Genomic DNA, 18787 nt, shown 5'->3' on the forward strand with positions numbered 1-18787 from the left:
CCTTGAACAGGAGTGTATCAACAGTAAACAGTAGCTTTAGTCTCTCAGAGAATAAGAAGTGAGCATTTGTCGTTTTACTGACGAGAGCTGCTAGCTAGCTTGACGTCGCGTGCAAAACAAATTGAGTGGAACATTCACCAAGCTAGCTTCTGTTTCATATTGTTATAAAATATATTTATATATATATATATACTCCAGGTAAAAACGTCGGATAGTATCTAGATATTGTTTTGCTCTCTTACATGATACGTGACATCTGCCCCACTTATATGCTAAGTTATATCTGTCTGCAACCTAGCTCCTCCAGATACGTTAGCGCCGCTAGCCAGAGGGCATCGCCTGCCCGTTCACAGCCTGGCCTGGCAACACAAACATCCTCTTTAACTTCACATAAACCACCCGGAGCTCGGCGGTGCGGCCCCCAGTTTAAAAGACGGGGCCCAAACTCCTCTGAAGATGAACAGCCAAAGCGGGACCGCAGCGCCAGTCTTCTTCCCGATCGGGCTCTGTGTCCGTGGGAAGGGGGACCGCTTCCTACAGTGGCCGTAGAGCAGGAATACCAGCAGACATCTTCCAGCCTGGAGAGCGACAATAACGCAACTAAACGAGGCTGGCAGCGTCAGTTGGCGGAGACGGTGAGCGGCAAAGGCTGCAGTGTCGCAGGGCGAGGTGTGTCCAAACAGAACCGCATAGCTGAGCAGGACCCAGGCAATCAAATCACAGCTAAACAGAAAGTCGAGCAGAGCGAAGTTAGGGAATAAAAGGGGCGGGGCCAAATGTGACAGGGCGCATTGCCACATGGGAAATGTAGGAAAACTGCAACTACACCTCGCTGCAGCAAGCAGAAAGGGGCGGGGACGGACCCGCTGTCAGTCTCATACCTTATTTGGAAATGGGACCATTACACTCCCGTTTCCCAAATGAAGGGGGCGCTATTTCCTATAAACATTATTTCCACAACTAAACGACACCAAAGGCTCTTGAAACTTTATGAGTGGTGAACACCTTTCTGAACACCGTTGACATTTAGTACATTATTTTTGCATTTCTACTGACTGGCCAATATAAATCTCTGTCTTGTCTGAGCATAAAACTTTTCCTCATCTGGTGTGATCTTGGTTTCTGCTGAAAGTTTCCATAAAGGTGTCAATTTTGGAGCAGGAGCTTCTTTCTTGGTTGCTACCCAGTTGGTTTCCACTGGGGAAGCTGGTTTTACAAGTTTCCAGTTCAAGGTAGACCAGAATCTCATTGATTACAAAGTTGTTCTTTTGCTTAAATGTTGAGGTATGAGCCCAAAAAAAGCAACTATTTTAATAAACTTTGCTAAGTTTCCCCAAAAAGAGTAGCTAATATTTAGCCAGGATTGAGAATCATGGCCTTCCTTTCTATATTGAATCAGAGTTAATTTCTTCAGGTCAACAAAAGCTGCAAAAAATGTTACTGTAAACTATCAAATTTATTCACTCTAAATCAGATTTTTTTTATATATGAAAGAGTCACATTTACAGTCAAACTGATCATTAATATTTTGTAACTCTACCTTACTATCCTTCGTTTTTTGGAAGTGCTGATGATGTGTTATTTTTTCTAGGTCATGTGTTTGTTTTTCTCTAAATTTTGGTCACAACTGCAAGACTGGGCACCAGAATCCGTTCATATCCATTGTTCATCTTGTGCACAATGTTCCTTTGCATGCACGAGTGGATAAATGTCTGGCACATCGCTCTGTCAACAAGATGCGAAACAAACGGACTGTCCACGGGGGGTTAATCAATACACAATGTGTGGATGAGCGGCTACTTTTCAAAAATTAAATCTGACGACTGCTGATCATAACATCCTCCACTAGCTGTTCCCAAGAGTACATATATCTCACACATATACATATATAAGCGCAATAAAGTGTACACATTATTCCTGTGCTCAATCTATTTGATTTCATTGAAGTGCTCCAAACCGCTTAACCTACTTTCTGAAAACAGGTGACGCGATGCTGACCTCTTGTGGCCCGCAGCTGCAATGACATGACATCGTCAAAACTTGTTCCTTATTTTCTTTAATTATCTAAAGCCTCTGAGCAAAAGTCGATACAAATATAATTTGCGCAATCCATAGTGCAGCTAAGAAAGGAATGGAAACAGTATGCGTATAAACACTGTATTTAGCCACACTATGTGTGGCACTGTAAATAACTTTATTAAACAATATATTTTAAAAAAAAACAGATTTATGGATAAACCTCACAGTGCACCTATAGACTTTGTATTGTTCAGATAGTTACAAAAATAAGAGACAGATCTGTCTATGACCAACACTGCTCCGAACAAACTCAACGTTTTACATTTTTGCTCGTCTTTTTCTATATTTCGTTTATAGTTTGCTGTTATTATGCATAAATATACATTCACATATTGAACTTTTTTTTTAATTACTCTACTCTACTCAGTTGCAATTTTCTTCCAATCTAAGGATACTATTTGTAATGACTGCAGTGTTTTTTTTTCCTTATGTGTAAATTTTTAATGTAGTCTGTAATTTCCGTTTTTGTATTTTTATCTTTTTGTGAACCTGATGTTTTGACTTGCATTGCACTTTTATGTAGCTGAATTTCCCCGCTGAGGGACAACAAACATAATTTCTATTCTATTCTATTCTCCAGAAAGAAACAACGCTTATCCTTCGAACCTAATGTTGAAGATATTATTACATTAATTTAGGATATTTCGAGGTAAATGTGCTAAACAAATTTATATCCTAGAAAACATGATACATTTTAACAGCATAATGAGATAAAGCTCTGTAAATATGTTTTATTTTTCCTAATTTAAACGCCATATTCATGCTCTGACGCTCTACTGACTTCTCAATTTATTAATGGCGTTTGTTCTATCGACCTGTGCGTCCCGACTGGGAGAACAACCACTTGAATGCAACCAAAGTAGGCGAAAGAAAATCAAGAAATGCCAATTAAAGTATAATATGAGGAAATAGAAACACAAGAAATGGAACTGATAAAAGAGAAAGAAAATCTGAGGGCACTCTACTTTCACAGCCGGTACATTTGATCCGTCACCTGAAACGCCTCCTCCCCCGCTTGACGTAGTGCTGTGCGGGCGGTGCTCCCTCTCTCCCCCGCTTACATGTGTACCTGCATTTCTCTGGGCTTCATGTTTTTCTTTCCTCGGCGTTTGGTCAGCGCTCTCCACGGGAAGAACTGACCTCTTAGTTTTAATTTCAAACCAGAGAGAACCACGTCGGCTCCGGAGTTCCTGGGATGCGTTTTATAACAGCAACACCTGATTCTGAAAGTAGGTAACAAAGACCCCCCACCACAACGCTGTGTGTCATCATGGATGGCCCACACGCTGCCCATTTCCCACCCGATGACAACTCTCATTTCGGGAAAACTCAGTCCCAGCTGCCCGCGAGGAGGCAAGCCGTGAAAAGACACCATCACAAACACAACCTGAAGCACAGGTACGAGTTCCTGGAGTCTCTGGGCAAAGGGACCTACGGAAAGGTGAAGAAAGCCAAGGAAAGATCTGGCAGACTGGTGAGAAACAGCAGATTATCTTTGTTAATAATGTATGGCCACACACCAGGTTTGCAGACTGTCTGATCACCACCTGTTGTTTACAGGTAAAGGGTTGTTCTTATGAGTCTGCCAGCAGGTAGTGTGCATTTTAAATTGAAGTAAGAGGGGAAACTAGACAAGAGATCATGTTTCACTTTAGGGAAATTGGGATGTTTCTCCATGAAATGCAGAATGCGTGTTTTTTTTATTTATTAAAAAAATAAACAGAATTGCAAAACATGCATCGAATCCAAACCAGTTGTTTAAATAACCAATCAGGAGCCGAGTTTTGGCAGCTGTGTAAATACATTGCACAAACTGAGACCTTTCACAACAACAGCTAGTCAAAGGCCGATAGTAACGACTTACAGCTATGTGCAACATATGGAGAAAATTTACACAACAGCCGAAACACCGCGTTCATTTAAATCAAGGCTAAAACCCAACGTTGATTCATAATAATTTGACCAGTTTTACTGCATTGTCCTTTTCATTTTTGCTTGAATAGTGTAATGTAGTAAAGCTACTCTTGAAAACAATTTCTGAATACTCTACTACACTGAATGTAGGATAAAGATATTTTAATCAAAAATGCACCAAACACAGACACTAACCTACAGTTTATGATAAAGTAAGACTTATTGTTTGTGCGCTTCATTGTTTCAGTTCTATTTGGAGGTCAAGTGGCTGTACAGAAACATCATATATTGCAAGTGGAAGTACTTAACCCTGTTCTTACAGATATTTCATAACTTTTATACAAAAAAATAGGAAAAGTATTTCTTACCCTTAAATTTATTTTGTAATAATATTTATATATAGTATTTGTCTTTAAAACACCAGAATTGTCACATAATTTTATATTTTTGTCTGTCTCATGACATCATTTTGAAAATTTTAATCAGCTGTCCTGATCACTTACTCAGTACTTGAGTAGTCATTCTTATCAAATACTTTTTACTGGTAACTTTTTACTTCTAGTCGAGTACAAATATGTTGAAGTAATGCAACTCTTCTCACCTTTGCAACTCGTTTAACATCATCACTTTGATTTGACACGCACACATGAGTCATAGCACAAAGGCATTGTGTCGGGCTGACAAAAGCAGGTTTTCCCCTGAAGGAGTCTTTGACAGGAAAGTTTAGAAACTTTCTTTCAAACTTCCTGATTCAGGAAGAGGGGGATGTCCAGGTGAATACCGATTCCCTTTGACATAAAAGGAAATGAGAGGCATTTAAAAGAAAAGGGACAGAGAAAAAAAAGCTAAAGATGGGAAATGTAAATTATATTCCCTCTTAATATGGTCACCATTTCTACTTTTAGAGAAAAAAATATTAATGTTTCAATTTAACATTTCATGTTTTGAAACAAGAAGTTAAATAAACATTTGGTTTCTGTTTCCCATTAGTAAAAACTTTATGGCTAACCTGAGAAAAACAAATGGTGTTGGTGTTTAAGTGTAAAATAATTTTAATTAAATGCCAGAGAAAGTGGAATAGGCACCACGGTTTAGGAACAAAGTACTGGCCTTCCCCCTCATTCTGCTGCACACTGCCGTTTAGCTGAATGAAAGATGGCTTCTACACTTTTACTTTGTCTACAAGAAAAATAAATTTGACTTGCTGTTTTAGAGGGATAAAGATAAACTAATAATAACATTGTGGATAATGATCACATTTACTTTAAAGGCACATCTAGCTTCTGTTTATATTATGTTTTTAATAACATAACTCTAATTATCAATGACTCATTGTTTTTACAATTTATGCTTTTCTGTATTAGTCATTTTCACTACTAACTAATTTAGATAATGTTATATATTTTTATTTTTATTTATTTATATATTTTTGGTGGTGTTTTTACTCAAGTCTGATTGTTTTGTTTTTTTACAACCATTGGTTCAACAAATGCATGATTCAATGCCTGTTTTTGTTTTTATAAAATTCAAGAAGCTGCAGCAAACAGGACGTCACAAGCGAAAGCAGAAATATTTCAATGGTTTAGTTTCAATTATCTGCTTTCATTTAGGTCACTGCTAAAAATAACAGACTGGGTTCAACATTCATGCCTATCTTATCAGATCTTTTCGCCTTTTAAATGCGTGTAGCATGAGCAAAAGCCGTTTCATCTCAAGGAAGTCGGGATCAGGAAATTCCCAGAGATTCTTGAAGCAGACTTGCAGTGATTCAAGTTCAGTCTTGTCTACACACCCTTTCTTCTTTCTCACTGTCTGACCTGACTTATCGACAAACAGTTCTTGAAAAATGAGTCTGTGTCTGAGATTCATTCCTGTTGACAAGCTTCCTGACACAATGTGCCTCAGGTCTTTTTAATAATAAATCAATCTAAAGAGAAGTGTCCAAAGTAAAGACAAGCCAAGTAGCGATAGTTAATTTGTGACATACCCAAAAGAAACTACAACAGCGTTGTGGTGTTTTACAAATATCTTTACCTACGTCGACATTTCATGATGAGGATTTGTTTAAAGCAGGTGAAATGATTTTATCTGGTATAGATTTAAGGTCAGAGATGATAAAAGATTGAGAGGATTTTTTAGTAACTCCATCATAGAGCACAGAAGCACTGGTTTTTATTATGACTAGAAGAGGTTAAGAAAGTGTCCAAGTAAAAATGAAACACCCAAGCTGAAGTTTTAAAGTAACTCACTGGTTTGTTAAATAGCGAAAGTGTTTCTGTGCTGTAAAAATGTCATCACATTTCTCTTTCACCTTAGATAAGATGTGAATAAAAATGCTTTTTAGCTATTCCTGGTTACAACCTACGTGTGCAAAATTTTAGGAAGGTGATCTCAAGGCCTGTATTTTCAACTGCAGATGAATTAAGAATCAAAAATCTTCAATTTTAGTGTTTTGGTTTTTTTTGCCAACAATATAAATACTTTGTTAGTCCAATAGGAAGTGAAGGTAATATATCAATTAGTTTACTTAATCTTTTCTGCTTCAATCAATTAGAACATGCTAAGATTTAATTAGCATCACAAATAAACTGAAAAGCTCTGACATTTAAGATTATTGTCCTACAAACCCATTCATCTCGTTTCCTAATTAGCTTCAGGTTAGCGTAGTATTTTCAGTATTTACAGCATTTTCTTAGTAATGCTAATGTTATAGCAATATATTTGGGAAAATATAGTGTGTGATAATAATTTTGTCAAATATGTTGTGTGATGTTAAATTTGAGAGTATAAATATGTACAATTTGTTGTTATGTATCCTAATATTAGCATGCCACAGAGTTAGTTTTGTATTATGGCTTAGAAACAATAAACCAGAAACTTATTAGATGTGAAATATTCTATCTGCTCCCCTTTTACAAGTTTATTAACAGTTCTTTCATACCTTATTTTTCAATCCAGCAGGTTTATCTCTACAAACCAACCTTTTTTTAATTTGGTCACAGCCAGTGGGTTGTTTTTGCCGTTACTGTGTTTGTAGGTTAGATTTGTGTGTATTTGTACAGAAAGGCGGTGTGAAATTTTAACATTTTCACCACTAGTTGTGTATTGTGTGAAGCAAACAAAGACAGCACACAGTCTGAAAACCTCCACAGGGGTGTGAGGTTGTCACGAGTAGGATTTTACACCCTCTGAAAGCTATGCTAACAATCGCAGGAAACGGCCAGTTCCCAGAATCAGGAAAAGGAGTCGGTGTCGTGGTGTGAATGTTGTGCTGACCCTAGAGAAAAACTACGCCAGACAGTCTGACTCACGACAAGGGACTGCTGCGTGTCGAAAGTGATTTAGCAAGTCGCTGCTTTACTCATTCTCCTGAGTCTGCAGCCTTGAGGGTTTAGAGATAAGCAGAGAAAAAGGAGGACACCCCACCGGCTGGGCCATCTGCCGCCTCATGACACCCTGAGCTTTGGGCAGACTTATGACGCACACAGAGGAATCCCAGGCATCTGGGCTGCAAATAGACAACCATGACATACAAACATGAATACAGCCTTTTCAAAGAAAAACAGACGCCATAGTTCTCATTCGGACGTTCTTCTAAGGGCTCCAGAGAAAAAAATGGTGGACAATATTTATTTTTCTTCTTTCATTCCTAAATATTTAGTCTTGTGTTCATTTGGCCTTTTTAGAAAAAGCTCTGCAGACGTTTTTGGTCCACTGGCCTCAGCTGGTGGTCAAGAATTTCATTGTTTTGTAATGACAGACAAAAAGCATTGCTATTTTGTACGTTTCTTTTTCTTACCTAAAAACAAACCATTTCATATACTGTATAGAGTTCCTTAAAGGATGGCATACGAATGTTTTGTCATAGTCAAGTATTTTCATAAAATTATGCAAACAAATGTTACCTAAAATCTAAATGAAATTGTGTTTTAATTCAATAACAACAATGTTTTATATCTGGAAAAATCTGGCATAAGACGACTAAAACTAACCAAATGATGGCGCAAAATGATCAGGACCAGGGCTGAAAACTGATTTTAATGTTTAGTCTTAGAAAAGTTACTTTTTTGCTTTTAATTCAAAGATTTTTTTTTGAAAGACAGCTTTCCTTTTTATATGACATTGTAGATGATGCTGGTGAAATTCAAGTGAGCATCTTGCCCAAGGCTATTTTCATAGAAAAAAAATTTACATGAACTCGCTTTGGAGTCACTTGTGACTACAATGGTTGCTGTTTTGTTTTTTTAATGGATTGTTATTAGTCATGGTGGGTATGACATTTCCATTGTGTGACAACCTTGAATAAACAAAGGCTTCACTGTATCTCTGAAATAATGCAGTAGTTTACTCCACTGTGGATGTTTGTTTATTTCCTAACCAATAAATTGGTCTTTTAGTATTAGATAACCGCCGTAGCTTTCTTTCTGCTAGCTAGTGGTTAGCATTAGGTAGGGGAAGGGAAATGTTTAATAAATCTTGCTTTCCTCAGTCTCTCATTAAAAGGAAAGAGTATAATGGCAAACATAAAATCTTCTATGCTCTGTAATAGAAAAGATGTCATAAAACACGTTAATTCAAGCATTTTGTCCCATTTCTTTTCTTTTAGGTGGCTGTAAAATCGATCAGAAAGGAGAAGATCAAAGATGAGCAAGACCTGGTTCATATTCGGCGAGAAATTGAGATCATGTCCTCACTGTGTCACCCCCACATCATAACCATTTACGAAGGTACAAATTTAATACTCCTACTTTCCTGAGAGTTTAGATTTACCAGGTAGTGTTCAACATTTTCAAACCGCCAGCTGTAAGAAAAGCTGATAAAAGACATCTTGTTATGAGAGACGGGGATTGAGAGTTTAGTCACGAAGGTCTTTGTGTTGAAGATTCAATGTGGTTATATAAGTGCTTAGTACCGCAGCAGCTCTCTCAGATAATGTGTTGACTCTTTTGTCCTCTGTCACCAATCAACTCTGAGACTGTCATAATCAGTGCTTCTTCATCCTTGTTATAGAAACCTGTAACACGGCATCTTAGTGTTGTAAATGTTTAAGCAAAGGTTGTTCTTCTGCTTTCTTAGTTTTTGAGAACAAGGACAAAATTGTGATAGTGATGGAGTATGCGAGCCAGGGGGATCTGTACGACTACATCTGCGACAAGAAAAACCTCTCTGAATACGAAGCTAGGCACTTCTTCAGGCAAATCGTATCTGCTGTGCACTACTGTCATCAGGTAAGAATGTTTTACCCATAAAATCATAATTCAAACACCATAGAAATGGGTTATACATTTTCCACCTAAAATGTTACATAAGAGGCATTATTTACTGTCATCAGGCAGCTCTGAACACGGAGGCTGTGAGAACAATGAGACAGAAATGAGCAGAGATAGTGTTAGGGCTAGAGGCCAGCTCTTCCAGAACACACACACACACATACACACACATGGTCTAACAGTTTAATGAGAGTGTGAATGAACAGAACCCCCTCCCTGACAAACACACAAGAGTTAGTTGTTTCTAGGGTCCAGTCCAGGACAAAGACATTTAGGGCTTATTATATGTCAGGGTGAACAGTCTGCACTTTGGACTACCTTCATAAATGTTTGCTGGGATGAAACTTACTGCTAATTGCTTGTTGTAAACGACGTCAGCCATCTGTCTTATTTTACTTTTATGGGGCACTCATCTCTTGTTAAATATTTATTCTTCCATGCTTGCATAACGTGAAAGGTCATCGACGCATGTTTTATTACCCAAAATGTTAGCACAGAGTATTAGTTTTTCCCTAGATGCATCTTGGATATAAACAAATGTAACAAAACTCTAGAATGCATTATCATACTGATTGTGAAATGCAGCTTGGTGATGTTTTTTTTTTTTTTGCTCCAAAGGAAACTAATTTGAATGAAAGGTATTCCCCCCTGCAGAGCGAAGGACAAAGACACATAGCTGACATACTTGAAGAAAATGTTCAGTTTGAAAATGAAAAAAATTACTCTTTTATATGTAGTGTGGACATTTTAATGTTAACTGGTGTACAATAACGAGAGTGAAATTGAATTTTATGCTGAAATTAGGTCACATTTTTTAACAACTTTTTATTTCCTTCTAGAATGGAATAGTACACAGGGACCTGAAACTGGAGAATATTTTACTAGATGGCAACGGCAACGTGAAGGTATGCATGCTACGTTTACACCCTGTTTTATTCACATGCAACAACTCGTGAAAGTTGGGAATATTTTACCAGCATTTTTCTTTCTCAGATTATGTTGTACCATAAAATGCATTGGAATTCCTTACATAATTACTTTTTTCTTACTTACAGTGGCTATTAAGATTGCATATTTGCCAGATTACCAAGTGCAATTTGACTGAAAATCAAACAAATCAGTGAGGGGGAAATGTTGAAAATAAAAAATGAGGAGTAGCTGGCTGCAGAAATGTATAAACCCTTTGTTTTATAGACCATGTGATTTAAATTCAGCTCTTGAATGTACTCCTCCCAACAATTAGTGTGAATCTGGCTGCTCAGGATGGCTGAAGGTGCTGCAGTCTTCTGTACTATTTCTTTGTTTTAGAAGTAGGGTTGCAATAGAAAGAACCATTTTTTTATTATATATATATTTTTTTCTTTTTTTAAATTTATTTTTCAAATGAATTGTACAGAATGTATATTACATTAAATGAGGAAAATTATTAACAATGCTTTTACTTTACAAAACCCGTCACTTTACTAAATGTTGCATGTATTCTTTAGACTCGCTGTACGAACCATTATTTAAAGATAGAATAATTGTCTTCAATAAATAATGTCTGTAGTAATGGAAAGATGAAATGGTAATCCACTAGACCAGGAGATATGAAGGTAATCTTTTGACTTCTTACCTTTTCAGATTGCAGATTTTGGGTTGTCCAACCTCTACCACAGCGATGAATATCTTCAGACGTTTTGTGGCAGCCCTTTATACGCGTCCCCAGAGATCGTCAATGGACGGCCGTACCGTGGGCCCGAGGTCGACACCTGGTCCCTTGGTGTGCTGTTGTACACATTGGTTCATGGCACCATGCCATTTGATGGGCTTAACCACAAAATCCTGGTCCAGCAGATTAGCACAGGGAACTACCGGAAACCAAGCAAACCATCTGGTACATCTGATGCTCTTCATTTGGATGTGTAATCTTATTTCTAAGCCAAACTTGAGCACTAGATCTATAATGTTTTCCTTCTTTTGCTCTCACAGATGCTTGTGGACTCATTCGTTGGATGCTCATGGTGAATCCCGAGCGCAGAGCTACAATTGAGGAGGTTGCGGGACATTGGTGGCTGAACTGGGGCTACCAGCAGGCGCTGCTCTGCGAGAGGAAAAACGGTTTGACAGAACAAACCAATTCACTGGTGTCTACATCAAATCCCACTGGGCTTACCACTGTTGCTAGTTGGCTGCGGCGTACATCCAGGCCTTTACTGGAGAATGGCTCCAAGATGCGCTGCCTGCTCCGCTCGCAGGTTGGCGGAGGTGATGTAGTCCGGCAGCGCTCTCTACGAAGGTCTCAAAAGGAGAATAACGTCTCGCAGGCGGTTAATGAAACAATCACAGACTCCCGGCCCTATAAGGGTATTCTAAAGAGGCGCAATAGTGCAAAACAGAAAGCAATACATGAAAGCCCAAATGTGGGTGTGGTGAATTCCCAGATGACTTCTGCTGCAGCGCTGCCACGTAAAGGCATTCTCAAGAAACCCGTAGAGAAAGAGTCGGGTTATTATTATTCTTCTCCTGAACACAGTGATTCTGGCTGGGTGCCACAAACCAAAGAGTGTCCTTCAGCTCCAACAAGTAGAAAAGGTATCCTCAAGCGAAATGGAAAGTTCTCTTCCGGTGGGCTTCAAGAGTTTGGCTCTCTGGATCAGCTGGCAGCTTCTTTACCAATAGGAGTCACCAGGTCCAGACCAAGCGAAGCCATCAGTGAAGACAGCATTCTGTCCTCGGAGTCCTTTGATCAGCTGGACCTGCCGGACCACGTGAGAGCCCCGACACAATCGGACAAACCGGCGAAAACCAGCATGAGAGGCAGCGTCTCTGCAGACAATCTATTGGACATAGCTGAGGACAGGATTCTGGCTGACGGAGTGCTGAGACCGTGGGACTGTTACAGGTCCAGAGTGGCCGACAGTGCCTTCTCAATCAGTGACTGCGATAATGTGACAGAAACTTACAAACAGGCCATGGTTAAACGGGGATCTGCAGCAAGCTAAGGATCCGGCTTTAGGAAAGAACAAACTACTGAGGACATGATGGCCAAGATGGGGCTTCTGGAAAACTTGAAGAATTACACCAAACCAAAAAGGGAGGAAAAGCGTTTAAAGATCTGAAAATGTTTTAGGTGATTCATAATCTAGAAAATGAGACTGATTTTAATTCTATTTAAACTAAACAGAGCTATGGATCAGTTAAACGTCAAAGATTTTTGGGAGATGAGAGCTAAAGCTCAAAATTTCAGAGCTCTAATGTTCAGAGTGTCTCTATGTTTGTCTCACATTTTAACCAAAACAGTAGTTTGGAAAAGATATTTCAAGTACAGCAGCCGATTGGACAACTTTCTTTTTAATCGTCTCTTTGTAACCAGTGTTTCATGATGGCCTACTTTTCACATTTATGACCATTTATTGCTTTTGATTTACAAAGTCTTTTATTTCCCTTGGTGTGCGTTAACACAGTTTTGACCCATTTAAATTTCAGTTTTGTGATCAGTATGTAGAGAAATCAGGTTGAATGTTAGGATTTCGTATCTGCTGTAATGGCTTTTATTGTGTGCAAACTGATATTTTGTAAACCAAAGAGTAAATTTACTCAGATGTTGGTGTGTTTTGTAAAACAGGAAGTGCCAAGATTATGTTTGCCTGTAAGTGAAATGTAATCTCAGTGTTTTGTTTCTTTTCATGGTCTCCCTGAAATTACTTGTTTGGATAATAACTTGAAAAAAAAAATTACAGGGTTCAACAGGTGTGACCAGTCAAACCTGCTTTTGCCTCCTAGCTTGCGCTAATGCATATGAACAGGTGCCTTCTGACTATTTGCATGCATGTGGGAGGTTCTAAGAGAGGGCGAGGCGCACCAAGTCTTTGTTTCTGGCACAGGAATAGAAACACGTGCTTGTTTGTCTCTGCATATCTACGTAAGGATTGGGCACAGAGTGTGAGCTGTTGGAATATTTTGACTTGTATCAGGGTAAAACTCGGAATGAATAACCATATATGCAGATGATATTATTATTTTTATTTAAGCCTAAAAATTCTCCCATATCAGTTTGGCTCTGGATAATATCGTCTACTGTTTTTGTTTTGTTTTTAAGCAAGAAAAATGTTATTGTTTGGTTAAAAAAGTATACAATACACACAGGTTGCCTAATTCCTACTGGTATTAAGATAGGTGTGGTAGAGAAATTTTATGACCTTTAACTTTAATGTCAAAGCTGCACATGTATGCTGCTGTTAAAAAAATCTTTTGGCTTTAAATTAATGTGGTAGTTTTATTGTAGATCATCAGGAACAGATCGCCTGCGTATGTTCACAAGAAATCATGTTTCAACTGGAAGTTATAAGGCAAACAAGCAACTTTACAAAGGCACTTTCATTGAATAGAGTACGGTGTATGTGGGCATTTTGACTTTTTCCTCTCCTCAGAGAAGGTGAAAGTTCGGAGGCTCTGCTCATGCATGTTATGATGTCTGTGCTGGCCAAAGTTTCCAGCTTGTCATTGGTTTGTTTGATCTACATTCCTGGGATGAAGAAATCAATAAAAAAACCCCCAAAGAACTCATTTGTTCATTTGCTGACTAATGTTGTTTGTGATCCACATGAATGTTTAGTTTCTTTTTTAAATTGGACTCATTTAAGGTGAGAGTTGTTGGAAACGTGCAACAACATCAGTTTCAACTTATCAGAGCAGCTGATGAGGTACAAAGAAACTCAAACAGACTGTTGTAGAAAGTAATCAAACATTGCTGTCAAGGTTGAAGTGCAGCTTAGTATCACAGATTAATTGCAAGCGCAATCAGAATTTTTAGAACAGATATTTTTTTTAAATACAATATAAATTCAACAACAGGTTTGTTTTTTTTCATTCATTATATTGAGAAAATAACATTTAGAAATTGGGGCGTGGATAGAACTCCGCTGTTTCCCAAATTTAGTCTTCTGGCTTCTGTTTAAATCATCTGAATAGTTCATGGCAGGGAGGAATGTTTGAGCTTAATTTCCTGAGATGGTATAAGCGGTGTCAGGATAACATCCTGGATGTCTGCAGGAGTGTAGCTGATCTCTGAACTGTGTGCTTCTCTCCTGCCAACTCCCTCCTAGAAACAGGAGGGCAGACTGAGCTCCAACACGCTTCTTAACAGCTCGCAGCAGCAGATGAGAGTACTCTGTTTGGGGTCAAGAATCACAAACGGGGCTTGATTTAAGGTGATGGGATACCTTAACATATGGAGATACTCTGTTTAAGCATTTTTGGCAATACAAGTAGATTAAGATCAATAAAAAAATCATCAAGAAGTTAATTTATTCCATAAGTTTGAATGAAAGAGATACCTGAATCAATTACACATAACAAGCAACACTGCTGAGAAAAAATAGATTTGTACCCTTGCAGATGTCTTTGTTTTTTTCTCTTTACTACACTTAAATGTTTCAGAACAGTAATTACATTTTTTAAGGTGAACAGGTATCCAAACCAACCTGGAACTGTCTGGTTTAGGTTTCTTAAACCTAATGATGAACAACTCCAGCAGCATTTACAGCCACATGAAATGCCATGAAGTGTTGGATAAGTGGCAATGAGTTTTTCACATCTTTTCTTAGAGAATAGTTGTAATTAAGTTACGTTGTAGGGTTTTATAGCATGAATTACCTGCTTAAGGTCTTACCAAAGTACCTCAAATTCAGGTTTTGACTAAGCCACTCAAACGCCTTCATAAGGAGAAGTGGATATGTTGTGTGTTCTTCAAATTGCCAAGTTTGTTTATGCTTAGGATCACAAAATGATGGCTGGACCAGTTGATTCTATAGTTCAGGTAACATTTGTGATGTCTAGTTGAGCTTGGCTTTCCAAACAATGTGGCTAATCACAATGGTTTAACAGGGGAAGAAATTAAATTTTCACATAAGATGGTTTAAGCTTTTTTTCTTAGCAAACAAAAAATATAATTTGAACACTCCTTTTCAGATTTACTCAGATTGTCTTTGTCTGATGTTTAATTTTGTTTGATTGGCTGAAACATTTAAGTGTGGCAAAAAAAAAAAAAGTGAAAACAGAAATGTTTTTGCATTTTTTCTTGAGGCTGATAAGGAAGTTTGGGGAGAAAAAAGCTCCAAAACATACTGTTGACCGGGCAAAGTCAAAGCGATTGCAGCAAATACTGGTTAAATATTATACTTACCAGATCAGCAGCCAACAGGCTGGCCAAAAACTTGATAACTGACTCTAAGTTGTGGCTGTCCACCATCTTTACTTTCTGTATGGCGGTGCTCACACAGGCACATGTAAGAGTAGAGGGCAGGAAGGATAAAAACCTGCAATCTGGAGACACAAAAAGGGGGTGAGTTACTAGAGATTTCATCATTGTAAGGATTTCTGAGATACTCAAGGCTACAGGGTAACACTGAGACACACCCTGAAAGACAAATAGAGAGAAGAAGTCCTTTCCCAAAACCTGTCTACCTAATATCCTAATTGCTGCAGGCAGGAGAAATCGTGTGACAAATCCATTCTGTGTTTGCATTCTTTTTGAATGCCGCAAAAAGTTGCGTTCTGGGAATTATTTTTACTGAAAATGCTGTAACGTTATAGTGTGTCTGAAAGAGAACCAAGTGAAGGCATCCTTGTGACCTGCTGCCTCTGGCACCATCACAGAGAATCGTGGGAACTGAGCCAGCTGAATAGTCGGACTCAGGTCTTTCACAGTAGGACAATGCAGGATTACACAAACTCAGCTCCCTGCCTCCAAAACAAAATGCTGACACATCGCGACCACAGTAATGGCTGCTGCCACTGCGACTGTTCACTGCTTGCAAAGATGTTTGATTTCACAAGAGCAAAAATTCTTGATTACATAAAAGTTATCAGCTATGCAGTCACTCAAAACATAAAACAGACTCCTTTTATGACCAAATGAAATGTGTAACCAAGCTAATCAAGCAGCTTCTGTTCCTCTTTGCTGGAGCCAACCACCTCATGTGTAGGTAACAACGTTATGCAACTCACCCATTGTTGCCACAGCGATGTAGGAGTGAACATGTCGGCGGATGTGCTGGAGGTGAGGGGCCTGGACGAAAGGGAGAGCATGAAGAATGGGCTCCAGGAAGTCAGAGGGGACCACAGAGGCCAGACACCAGCCTAACCTGGACACCACCGCCACCTCCCACTGCTGCAACATACACATTCCTCTAAATCAACCTACCATCATAATCCCACTGCTAAGGACATTCACATACATGAGCCCACAGGTCATTGGCCCCCATTACCCCACGCTGACACTAAAGAAGTCATGTATGCATGAATACCTTTAAATGATCAACAAAGGCTACAGAAAAAGCACATTTCTTGCATAGTTTAAAATGGATTCACAATTATTCTGACATTTCAGAATTATAACATTGTTGATGTCTTGTATTGTTGTGAGCTTAATTTTTAACGTAATGTTAGTACAACTAATGATTCATGTTGAGAAGCTTTGAAGGGCTTTGGGAATGTTCTTTATTATATACAAAGTAGTTTATAAACTACTTGTTAAGTTTTCCAGGTCAGATTTTCAGACTTTTCCAGACTCCCCAGTTCTTTTTAAGCCATTTTAGAAGTGTAGATGCAAAGTTTCCTTTTAGCATATTTTTCTACCATTATCAGGCTGAAAGTACGTTGCCTGAATCTGAATAAATTGGTGCCACTTTAAATCAAATAACATGTTGATTATAATAAGCTTCAGTTAATATGTATCTTATACATTTTTGTACATCCCACCCAGATAATAATAATAGATACATTATTTGTCATTATTTAATTTAATATTTTTTTAATTCAAAAAGACAAATTTTGTTTATCATGGTTTATTTGTAAAACCAGCGAAAAGCGTAAAACATCCAAGAGGATAAATGTTTTTTATAGGAACTGCACTTGCCAAATCTGGCCTTCATGGAAACAGATTACAGGAGGACTGTTAGACTATTAGATCAGTTTCAGAGCCAAGTAAAAAGATAAATCTGAACCAAGTTGGGTCAAATGATAGATTACATTTTTAATTTCTTCAAAATGTGACTATTCAGTAACTGATTCTAGCTAAATCAAGTTCAATTCCAAGTGAATACTTTTGCTAAAAAGAATATATATATTTTAGAAGGATGGATTTAAACGGCTTTTATGCAACTTTTTTACAGTATTTTTACTTATTTTTGACACTTCACCTTTTGGGATTCCTGGAAAATACATATTTTCCCCAGAATTTGAACCAAAGTAAAAAGAAGGAAGAAAATAGAAAGCTAAAAAATTTACCAAAATATCTGAGACTGAGACAGAGTTGTCTGTGTAGACAGAAAGCTTGTCAGCTGTCAGGGGGACAGTTTCTCTCATTTTGGAGGCTATGAACATGCAAGCCGCCCCTAAAAGCTGCAGCTTGGACCTCTCGATAGGAAAACGGCTCAGGTAAGAGTCCATGTAATGCACCGCCTGCGGAAACACCTCCTCTTCACACAGCTGCTCCTCACACACCTGCCAAACAGTGGTTTTTTATGATTATTATACAAAGAATTTCTTTATGTATTTCATGAAAATTAAGACAAAATTGACATGCCTTTAACATCCACACGGTGACAATCCTCCTCATGTGCGGCAGGATGTCCTTCTGAACTTTCCCGAAGAAGCAGGAGGACACCCGGCAGGCCTCCTCCAGGGCCCGCAGGTTGTCCAGGACCCTGAGGTCGCCGACAACAGGGAGGTCTTTACCCGCTCGGAGAACCACACCCTGCGCCGATTCATGGACAGTTTTTGTTCCCGAGTCATATATGAAGCTTTCCATCTTTCCCTAAACGCTTCTGAATGACAACCGTAGCATCCAGCTGCCCGTAGAGACGTTAGCTAAATTCAAAAACTCCTAGCGTTAGCTGCTTTACTAAGTGTGCTGTTACCATGGCGACAAGAGTTAAAGGTCTCCGGCATACAGATTTCTTCCGTTTCATACGGAAGAAAAAGTTATTTTTAATATTGTAAAATAGTCAAAATTCTGAGATTAAATTAATAACTCTGACCTTTATTTTCACATTTTTGTTTTTCAATGGCCCTACTACTCTTCCATATTTATTTATTTTTGCCCCGCTCGCTGTTCAGATCAGTAAATCATCAACTTGAGTACATTTAAAAAAAATAAATAAATAAAAAATCATTTCTCAAAAGATACTTTATTTCTTACAGGAAAATGGTAAACATTCTGAGCTTTAGCCCAGACACACTTGGGTTATGTAGCAAGACAATGATCCAAAGAACACCAGGAAATCCCCGTATGAATGGCTAAAAATGGCAGGTATTTCAAACACCTGAAGGCAGCTGTGGAAGCACAACCGATTATTAGATCTAGAGACAAAATTTGCATGTACTTTTTCCACACAGGCCAGTTTAGTTTTGATACCTCTCTGTTTTTGAGATTTATTTACTTAGGTTGCTCTCGTCACATATTAAAATTTGAAATGTTCACTGTGTAGAAAAAGGAAAACACGACAATCTCTACACAGGGACCTGAGAAATCCCACATA

The 18787-nt window shown here is 38.3% G+C and overlaps 2 protein-coding genes across 3 annotated transcripts; one reads left to right on the forward strand and one right to left on the reverse strand.

Annotated features, from left to right (window-relative positions):
* Positions 1 to 3121: 3121 nt before the first annotated feature.
* nuak2 (NUAK family, SNF1-like kinase, 2) lies at positions 3122 to 13796 on the forward strand. The gene is made up of 6 exons (XM_028003951.1): positions 3122 to 3553; positions 8600 to 8720; positions 9070 to 9221; positions 10103 to 10168; positions 10887 to 11139; positions 11235 to 13796. The coding sequence occupies exons 1-6, from the start codon at positions 3350 to 3352 to the stop codon at positions 12245 to 12247; spliced, it is 1809 nt and encodes a 602-aa protein (XP_027859752.1). The 5' UTR covers positions 3122 to 3349; the 3' UTR covers positions 12248 to 13796.
* On the reverse strand, positions 12938 to 18300 carry ccnd3 (cyclin D3). Of its 2 annotated transcripts, none has more exons than XM_028003954.1 (5): positions 17833 to 18300; positions 17535 to 17750; positions 16254 to 16314; positions 15430 to 15569; positions 12938 to 14415 (listed from the first exon to the last, which is right to left on the reverse strand). In XM_028003954.1, exons 1-5 carry the CDS (start codon positions 18055 to 18057, stop codon positions 14347 to 14349), a joined length of 711 nt encoding a protein of 236 aa, XP_027859755.1. In that variant the 5' UTR covers positions 18058 to 18300; the 3' UTR covers positions 12938 to 14346. The 2 variants fall into 2 exon arrangements, with proteins under 2 accessions (XP_027859755.1, XP_027859754.1); XM_028003953.1 differs by having other exon boundaries at positions 16254 to 16416; positions 17833 to 18295.
* Between the last annotated feature and the right edge of the window lie 487 nt (positions 18301 to 18787).

Source organism: Xiphophorus couchianus, chromosome 20 (assembly GCF_001444195.1).
Source record: "Xiphophorus couchianus chromosome 20, X_couchianus-1.0, whole genome shotgun sequence".
NCBI classification, from domain to species: domain Eukaryota; kingdom Metazoa; phylum Chordata; class Actinopteri; order Cyprinodontiformes; family Poeciliidae; genus Xiphophorus; species Xiphophorus couchianus.

Excerpts from the sequence above, each read along its gene's own strand:
- ccnd3 (XM_028003953.1), bottom strand. The coding sequence starts at position 18,057 with ATGGAAAGCTTCATATATGACTCGGGAACAAAAACTGTCCATGAATCG. Across the intron at positions 17,751-17,832 it reads TCACCGTGTGGATGTTAAAG|GTGTGTGAGGAGCAGCTGTG; the intron begins GCATGTCAATTT and ends ACTGTTTGGCAG. Across the intron at positions 16,417-17,534 it reads TCTCAGTCTCAGATATTTTG|CAGTGGGAGGTGGCGGTGGT; the intron begins GTAAATTTTTTA and ends TGTATGTTGCAG.
- nuak2 (XM_028003951.1), top strand. The coding sequence starts at position 3,350 with ATGGATGGCCCACACGCTGCCCATTTCCCACCCGATGACAACTCTCAT. Across the intron at positions 9,222-10,102 it reads CTGTGCACTACTGTCATCAG|AATGGAATAGTACACAGGGA; the intron begins GTAAGAATGTTT and ends ATTTCCTTCTAG. Across the intron at positions 11,140-11,234 it reads GAAACCAAGCAAACCATCTG|ATGCTTGTGGACTCATTCGT; the intron begins GTACATCTGATG and ends TTGCTCTCACAG.